This window comes from Megalobrama amblycephala, linkage group LG1 (genome assembly GCF_018812025.1).
Source record: "Megalobrama amblycephala isolate DHTTF-2021 linkage group LG1, ASM1881202v1, whole genome shotgun sequence".
In the NCBI taxonomy this organism is placed as follows: Eukaryota; Metazoa; Chordata; class Actinopteri; order Cypriniformes; family Xenocyprididae; genus Megalobrama; species Megalobrama amblycephala.
In genome coordinates, this window is record NC_063044.1 from 50,520,489 (window position 1) to 50,529,524 (window position 9,036).

General features: G+C 35.6%; 2 protein-coding genes across 2 annotated transcripts in view; both read left to right on the forward strand.

The window, feature by feature from the left end:
* LOC125273741 (SUMO-conjugating enzyme UBC9-like) overlaps positions 1 to 1,108 on the forward strand; it is a 5,258-nt gene extending 4,150 nt beyond the window's left edge. The window contains exons 6-7 of the mRNA XM_048199386.1: positions 350 to 429; positions 547 to 1,108. Of these exons, the coding sequence (XP_048055343.1) occupies positions 350 to 429; positions 547 to 610 (144 nt within the window). The 3' untranslated portion in view covers positions 611 to 1,108. The remainder of the gene's footprint in view (positions 1 to 349; positions 430 to 546) is intronic.
* Positions 1,109 to 1,211: 103 nt separating this feature from the next.
* LOC125273748 (testis-expressed protein 33) lies at positions 1,212 to 4,830 on the forward strand. Its single transcript, XM_048199399.1, has 4 exons — positions 1,212 to 1,745; positions 1,850 to 1,982; positions 2,105 to 2,215; positions 4,281 to 4,830. Exons 1-4 carry the CDS (start codon positions 1,698 to 1,700, stop codon positions 4,361 to 4,363), a joined length of 375 nt encoding a protein of 124 aa, XP_048055356.1. The 5' UTR covers positions 1,212 to 1,697; the 3' UTR covers positions 4,364 to 4,830.
* Positions 4,831 to 9,036: the final 4,206 nt, after the last annotated feature.

A 9,036-nucleotide genomic window follows, 5' to 3' on the forward strand; every position in this document is an offset into this window, starting at 1 on the left:
TGTCACATGATCCTATTGAAATTATTTATTATTATCAATGTTGTGCTAATTAATATTGTTATGGAAGCTGTGATACATTTTTTTTTTTAAAGAATCTTTGATGAATAAAAAGGGGGAAAAAAACAGCATTTATTTTAAATTAATTTTTTTTGGAACATTATAAATGTCTTTACTGTCACTTTGGATAAATGTAATGAATTTTTGCTTAGTAAAAGTATTAATGTCTTTAACAAAACAAACAAAAAAAATCATTGTGACCCTTGTTGCTCATGAGTTTAGGCATTTGAACAAACCTTTTAGGCCAACAAGTAGTGAGCTTTTTTATCTCATTGTGTTGTTGTGGCTGTAGATTTTGTTGGGCATCCAGGAACTCCTTAATGAGCCCAACATTCAGGACCCAGCGCAGGCAGAGGCATATACGACATACTGGTTAGTTCAGCCAAACGTCACTTGCGTGCATTAATATAAGATTTTACTGTTTGCTTTCAACCGATAACTTGCCCACACCATTGATCTTATCTCTCTCTCTCTCTCATTCTCCTGCAGTCAAAACAGGATGGACTACGAAAAGCGTGTGAGGGCACAAGCTAAGAGATTCGCTCCGACATAGAGCAACAAGTGCACAATCTGAAAGCCTGTGCCGAACAGATCCAGTTCCTGAAAAGCTGCCATTCTGACGCTCCAGAATCCTTCACCACTCAATAAAAAACCCCCAAAACTGCAGTTGCGAGTTGAAATAAAAATGTATTCAAGTTGGCTTCAGAACTGAGTGAGGATGAGTGCAAAACAACCCCCTAAGATGAAAGCAACCAAGATTGAAATGAATGTTGGCTGCCGATCTGTGACCAGTGTTTTACAAAGTTATAGTGAAAAAAATTGTTTTGTTTTGGTAAAGGAAACATCTGTTTGCAGATCAGATGTTGAAATTCAACTTTTACACAGAGCAGAGATGGTAAAGGTGGAGGGTTGCTGTATATATATAGTATAAATATTGAAAATTATTGCCTTTTATTTACTTTTTTACCGTTTCATTACGTTAATTAAAATGTGTGGCCATAATATATGTATATGTTTTATTTGAAATAAAAAGAAAAATGGTTGCTACAAACATTGTTGTTTATGTAGTTTCTATTATTATGTAACAAACTGTTTCCTGTTTCACTTGCATCATCATGTTTTATTTTTAAAGGTATCTTTAATTATGTAAACAAACTGTCGTTATGGCGCTTTGCCATGTTTGTGTGTGATGTTCATGATGGCACCACAATCCGTAACCACTGATACTCTGTAGAAGTCCATTATTTATTAATATCACAGGTAAAGTTTCGCCCACACCAACTACAACATGACGATTCGCTGGTCGGTAGGTACCACCTTTTACTTGAACTTTCCAAAAGCATGATTCTGTTTTTATTATTGTTTTGTTTCGGTTTTTTGGATTCACTTTGGTTTCAGGACATTTGTCCAGTCAGTCACTAATTGTTATTTTAAAAATGTCATTGTATGAAGTACTTGAGTGCTCTTATGTCTAGGCTGAGCAAGCTTACGATGGCTAAGTGAACCTGGCATATTTTTTTGTTGCATCAACAGTTTCATCATATGACTGAAGTAGCCTGCATGTATTCACAATGTTTTACTTGGAACTTTGAATCTTAATTTCCAAGGATGTTTATACTTATTGATAGGACAATTTGAGGATGAGCACCAACAGCCAATCAGAGAAGAGGACAAACGGCTGCAATCAGGTCCATTCTGCTTCTGGTGCAACAGATTATATTTAAAATTTATATTAAATCTCATATATTGTGCTCATATCATCATGTATATGTGTGTTTGTTCATATATTCAGGTGTGCAGAGTGCACTGCCCACAAGTTCCTCCTCTTTGCGCTCCTCATTACTCTGATACTAGCTCAGATGGCACAGATGAGCACAGATCCTATCATATGATGGGCCACTATCTGCGTGCAAACGTCTTCCCCGGTGTGTCTCAAACACATACACAAACTGCATCCATTTAGTATCTATATTGCATAAACGGTAAACACCAACCACTAAATCCCTTATCTGTCCATTAGAAATCTTGTATGTGTTCTTTTTCACAGGGCCCTCGGTTGTGTGGTCATCTTTGGTGAAGGACTCATATGCTCATCATCATCTACCAGCATTTGTCCAAGATGCAGAGCACTGGCACGGCCATAAAACAGATCACCTAGGTATGTTTGAAGATTTGAGTCCTGTTCGCTTATTTCTCAAATCAGTAGATCTCAACCAGGGGCCAGTGGGGACAGGGGCCAGTAAACAACCACTTAGCAACTACTCAGTAGTAACCACATAGTAACACGCTAAAAAAACACGCTAAAAACACTCATAATAGTCTACAGGGAGTGCAGAATTATTAGGCAAGTTGATTTTCTGATCATATTTTTTTCCCAAGCAAATTTTACCAATTCCAATCCACATCAATCTTAATAACTACTATTAATATTGTTTTTAATCATTTATAAGTGATATATAATTGTTCATGAAGGCTGGAAATGAAAAATGCCTTATATTCAGGTGTGCAGAATTATTAGGCAAGTTTTCTTTTACAGGCAAAATGAGCCAAAAAAGAGATTTAACTCAGACTGAAAAGTCAAAAATTATTAAATACTCATGAGAAGGACGCAATACTAATGCAATACTAGAAATTGCAAAGTTAAAGCATGACCAAGGGACAGTAAAATGCTCATTGGGTCAGCGGGGTCAGACAACAAGGTGGAAAAGAAAAGACACGTTAACTGCAAAATAATTAAGAATTAAGGTGAAGAATTAAGTGTGAAACCATCAGGAACCCTTTAGTCTCCAGCGCCACCATTTTCCAGAGCTGCAACCTACCTGGAGTCTCCAGAAGTGCAAGGTGTTAGGATCTCAGAGACTTAGGTTAGCAAAAGAATCCTAAAAAATGACCTGCACTTGACATAAGTGAGTGGGTTTTACCTAAAGACAGCTGGTACTCCTGATGGACCAGCACCACATCCTCTTGTACCACTGTTTGAAGAATTTATCCAGAATCTGGCAATAAGGTTTTGAGTTCACTTTTAGTCCATCTCTTATCCTGAAATGTCTGTCTTGCAGAGATGGACTAAAAATGATCTTCCAAAACTTACTGCCAGATTCTGGAAGATAAATTCTTCAAACAGTGGTACAAGAGGATGTGGTGCTGGTCCTTCAGGAGTCACTCTCAAGCTGTCTGTTTATAAGGCCTATAAAAACCCAGTCTTCATGTATTTTATAACACTTCAGCTTGTGATTCTTATCAAGTGCGGGTCATTTTTTAGGATTCTTTAGCTAACCTAAGTCTCTGAGATCCTGAGACCTTGCACTTCTGGAGACTCCAGGTAGGTTGCAGTTCTGGAAAATGGTGGCGCTGGAGACTAAAGGTTCCTGATGGTTTCACACTTAATTCTTCACCTTAATTCTTAATTATTTTGCTGTTAACGTGTCTTTTCTTTCCAGCTGTTTTTGTATGACCCCGCTGACACAATGAGCATTTTGCTGTCCCTTGGTCATGCTTTAACTTTGCAATTTCTAGTATTGCATTAGTATTGCGTCCTTCTCATGAGTATTTAATAATTTTTGACTTTTCAGTCTGAGTTAAATCTCTTTTTTGGCTCATTTTGCCTGTAAAAGAAAACTTGCCTAATAATTCTGCACACCTGAATATAAGGCATTTTTCATTTCCAGCCTTCATGAACAATTATATATCACTTATAAATGATTAAAAACAATATAATAGTAGTTATTAAGATTGATGTGGATTGGAATTGGTAAAATGTGCTTGGGAAAAAAATATGATCAGAAAATCAACTTGCCTATTAATTCTGCACTCCCTGTACACTCTCAGAAAAAAGGCACAAAAGCTGTCACTGGGGGGGGGTGCCCCTTTCAAATGTTACCTAAAGAGTGCCTATTAGTAACGTAAAGGTACATACTGGTACCAAAAGTGTACATATGAGTACCTAAATGGTACATATTAGAACCTTTTTAAAGGGTACCATCTCAGTGACAGCTTTTGAACCTTTTTTTCTGAGAGTGTACTATAGCAACCACAAAATAACAAAACACAGAAATGTAGTTGTATTTCTGAAATAGAACAGAATATATATATAAATACAAATAGAATATATATATATATATATATATATATATATATATATATATATATAGTTAGAGAGGAAGTATCTTGTATGCCTTAACTAAGCCACATTTGTTTTGTTCTTCTTTTTCTTTCCCCTGCAGTGAAGTGGACAGAGCAGAACTTTCTCAACAAGCGACTGCATAAGCTGCTGAAGGAAATGGAGATCAAGGGTGTGTCCAAATGAGCCTGACATTTTCGAAAAAACCGCAGCAAATTAACAATCTCACCTTCAAAGAAGTGTTAACACAGCACCCACACGCTTTTAGATATTTTCATACACAAACACACACAGACACACCTACATGTGTATATAACCTCACACGGGCCTCAGTATTCACGAATAGACCCTCCTACTCACACTTCAGCTGCTAATTGTTGCACTTTATGTGCTGTGTATATCTCGAGTCAAATGCAGTGACTGAAATGAACAACTGACTTTGCAGTAAGTCAGCTGATAGAAAAAATAAGTTGCTATCTGGTAATAGGCATGAGTGAAATCCTAGAGAATAAATGTGAATTTGTAGGGCTGGGTGTATAATTGGTGCAACTCTTTTTCCTTCCCTAATACTTCAGTAGTCCCTTTAAAGTGCTGCTTTGAAAGTTTGTGAACCCCTTGCAGAATCTGTGAAAATGTGAATAATTTTAACAAAATAAAAAGGATCATACAAAATGCATGTTATTTTTGTTTAGTACTGTCCTGAGCAAGATATTTTACATAAAAATGTTTACATAAAGTCCACAAGACAAAAAAATAGCTGAATTTATAAAAACAACCCACTCAAAAGTTTGTGAACCCTTGATTCCTAATGTGTGGTTACCTGGATGATCCACGACTGTTTTTTTGTTTTGTGGTTGTTCATGAGCTCCTTGTTTGTCCTGAACAGTTAAACTGCGCAATATTCTTCAAAAAAATCCTCCTGGTCCCGAAAAATCTTCTGTTTTCCAGCATCTTTTGTATATTTGAACCCTTTCCAGAGGTGACTGTATGATTTTGAGATCCATCTTTTCACACTGAGGACAACTGAGGGACTCAAACACAACTATTAAAAAAGGTTCAAACATTCACTGATGCTCCAGAAGGAAACACGATGCATTAAGAGCCGGGGGGTGAAAACTTTTTGAACAGGATAAAGAAGTCCAAATTTTTCTTATTTTGTTTATATACAATTATTTATACATTAGTTCTGTCCATTGGAAGCAACAGAAGACACTTATATGTTTGCCAAAAGACAAATTAAGTACAATTTACCTTGATCTTCGAATTCAAAAAGTTTTCACCCCCCGTTTGACTTAGTCTTACAAAGCACGTTTGCCACGCGTTACCTTTCCAGCGTGATTACGTAATGTGTGGCACATTGCAGAGCAGTGCAAGACTGCACATTTATATAAATTTGGTGTTATCGCTCTCACTCTCTCATATGGTGAGTGGAAGTTCAACATGGCACCTCATGGCAAAGAACACCCCTGTGAGATACTGTAGGCTATATATATATATAATATATATATATATATATATATATATATATATCTATATATATATATATATATATATATATATATATACAAGATAATCTTATTCAAATCAATCCAATAAACTAGTTAGGCCATAAGTAATCTAAAAGTAATCAAAAATTAGTCAGATAATATTACCTTAAATGTGTAATGCAATGGATTACGTTACTAACTACAATTTTTGTCATGTAATTTGGAATCTGTAACTGACTACATTTTGTAAGTAATCTACCCAGCACTGCTGACAGAAAAGTCTAAAGGCCCCGATATACTTAAAACGAAATCGAAGAACGAACTGATGTTACGTCTTTTCGAACAAAATCAGGCCAAAACGAAGTTCGTTTTGTGTTCTTTTTGGAAGTTCGAAATGGTTTGCCAAAGAGAACTTTCAGGAAAAGTTCGCTCCAGCTGCAAAACACCTTTGTACTACTATTGGTCAGTGACGATAACGTAACAGGAGGTGTGCGCCGAAGCTCCGCCTTAACTCGCGTGGAACTGTTCTGTGACCAGTCTATGTCTCTGACCCGGGTGTGTCTCATACGTCCTGAAAAGTGAAGCTGCGGGCTCTTTGATCGCCCCCTGGAGGCTGGATGCAGTACAGGTCATAAACCCCGCTCTCTCAATGCAGTCGAATGAGACTTCAGTGAAAACTTAAAAATAAATTCTGTTTCAAATAAAACTTTCTGAAAGATGGTTGTGGTCATTTAAGGTAGTTGTTATCATGCTGATATATATTCAATTGTTCGCTTTTGTGATGATTTAGATTTTAGCTAGCAATTTGATGCTATAAAAACGGGGCGTGTCGTCATGATTCGAAGTTGATTGACAGCTTGTCTGAGGACTGTCGGAGCTTCGAGGGGAGATTGAAGATGTATTAACTAACTGTTAATTTTCGATTTCTTTGTTATTTAACACCAACAAAATGAGTTGTTCAGCAGTAAACTGTACTAACCGACCTACAGGATCTGACTGATCACTGAACTTTTTTCTGTAACATTAAATATGGGTGTTATAAGCTAATTAATAAATGTTATTAGTTAAGATAACACACCTAATGTTAACCATGTCGGGAAAAAGCAGGTGATCGTTATCTGGCAGTTACTTATTATTTTTATGGGTATAAAATAATAATTAGCAGGACAAAACTAATGATAGCCTACTCTAATTACAGCAATCGATCTCCTGTAACGTTAGTGAACTTGATTTAAAATGGCAGGACCGTTTCTGACGATTTAGAGTTGTTTCTAGTGGCATATTATATTGATTTTATCTACTGATTTTGCTGTTTCAAAAATATTATTGCTCTAGAAACAGAATAGCCTATTATTTTATAGGTAGAATTTTAAATTGTATATAATTTTTATAATCTATTTAAAATACATGAATGATGACGCAGTCGTCTGGGCGGAAGTTTGATACCGCGACTCCGCCTCCGGCTCCACTGACGATTCCTTCTGCGCATGCCCAGGCTCCAAACTTTTTTTTTTTTTTTTTTTTGACGTATTGCGTAACGTGTCAGCGCCCATTCATCGGCCCATTTTGGCTTCAGTTCAATACAATGGAAGGAAGCGGCGTCGCGTCGTCCATCTTTTTTTTACAGTCTATGTCTCTGACTCATTTCATGTGTTTGAGGTTGTCGAGGTAAGAGCTCCGTGGGTGAAAACATGAACACACTGGATAGCTGCTTCATAGTACAAAAATGAAGTTGTGCTTCTTATAAAATGAGGCACTGACACTGTTTTTCATGTTTGATACTGTAAAGCTGCTTGATTTTAAGCAATCTATTGAATAAAGTGCTATATAAATAAACGTGACTGGAGTGCTAATTTGCAGAGCTTGTGCTAACAAACCCATGTTGTTATGATCAGACGCTTTCTTATGCTTTATATAAAAAATGCTTACTGTTTTCTCATTTTTGTTGTTTATTTTATTACTGAGAAGAAAGTGTGTAGCGCATATTTACATATTCATCTAAACACCGCTTTCAGCAGTGTGGGCGGCGTCAGATGTTCGTTAACAGTATATCGCAGCTCACATATTTCGAACTTCGTTTTAACCCTAAACAACAAATAAGAACTTTGTTTGTATTATATCGGGGCCTTAAGTATATTTGGCCTGTACTTGTACTCAATCTTTTGATCGGGATATACTTAGTTTGTTTAAAAATATTCCAACCAAAAATAGTTGGAACTTTAAAGTATTCCAAGTATACTTGGCTGGTAGTTGTGTTTACTCTTTTGACTGAGTAGCATATTAAATAATTTTTTCACATAGTTTTACTCACTCATAAACACGTAATGTTTTGGCATCCAATACAATATAGTTTTTTTTTTTTTTTTTTTTAATATTGATTTATAAAGAAAACGGTTATGTTCCCAATTCTGAGTATGTGACTTTTGTGTAGTTCACTTGTAGTGTAGGCCTACATTGGAATTTACTCCAAATCTACTTGCTTCAAAACTCTGACGGAAATTTCCGGCAATCCATGAGGGGGCGCTATTATGCATATTCTGAATTAGTACAGAATCTCCAGTTCAAAACAGCAGAAGAAGCAGAAACAAGCGATAGAAGCATATTGCTAACATGCATGTTATCTAACGAGATCATTAGACATTATGCATCATATAAATCAAAACTGCCAAACGGTACCAAATGAAATATCAACCCAGGACGAGGTAGGACGATCTACTCCATCTATATTTTGATCATTGTTCTGAATCTGATCCGAAAGTAGTCTGACAAAAATGCTGGTGCTGTCTGGCAACTTAAAAAAAAAAAAAAAAAAAAAAAAAAAAAAAAAATCTTGGGTGGGGAAAGAGTTAAAGTACAGTTAAAGGTATATTTCAAGTATACAAATTAATGCCTAAATAGGAAGCAAAAACAATATATAATTGGTAAACTATACGTATGATGTTAAGTTCACTTAAAGAAAACTTACAAGAATACTACTAAACTAAAACTAGTAATTTATTGAGAGTATTCAGTGTACATTCATAAATTATAAATGTGCTACAAATACTTAACTAGTAAACTATCAGTATACCTATAAGTTCACGTGTAGTATATTTGCAGTACAAACGAAACTAGTTGTGTACGCGAAGTTTACCACTGTTACACTAAAATATATTTAAGAGAATACTTATATACACTAAACAGTCATTTAGTCCCAAGTAGTATTGAAATAGTACAAGTATACTATTAATACATTGATATTAGAATACTTATTCCATAAAGTATACTTAAAAATATACTTGAACTTTACTACTGTTATTAGTATACTTAATATAATGAACTTGAAGCATACTTATTTTTGTAACGTTTGTGACTTGCTACTGAACAGCTGAG

Bases quoted from the DNA above. Each gene is read 5' to 3' on its own strand.
- LOC125273748 (XM_048199399.1), top strand. From the start codon at position 1,698: ATGAGCACCAACAGCCAATCAGAGAAGAGGACAAACGGCTGCAATCAG. The intron at 1,746-1,849 runs GTCCATTCTGCT...TCATATATTCAG, and splicing joins GGACAAACGGCTGCAATCAG to GTGTGCAGAGTGCACTGCCC. The intron at 2,216-4,280 runs GTATGTTTGAAG...TTTCCCCTGCAG, and splicing joins CCATAAAACAGATCACCTAG to TGAAGTGGACAGAGCAGAAC.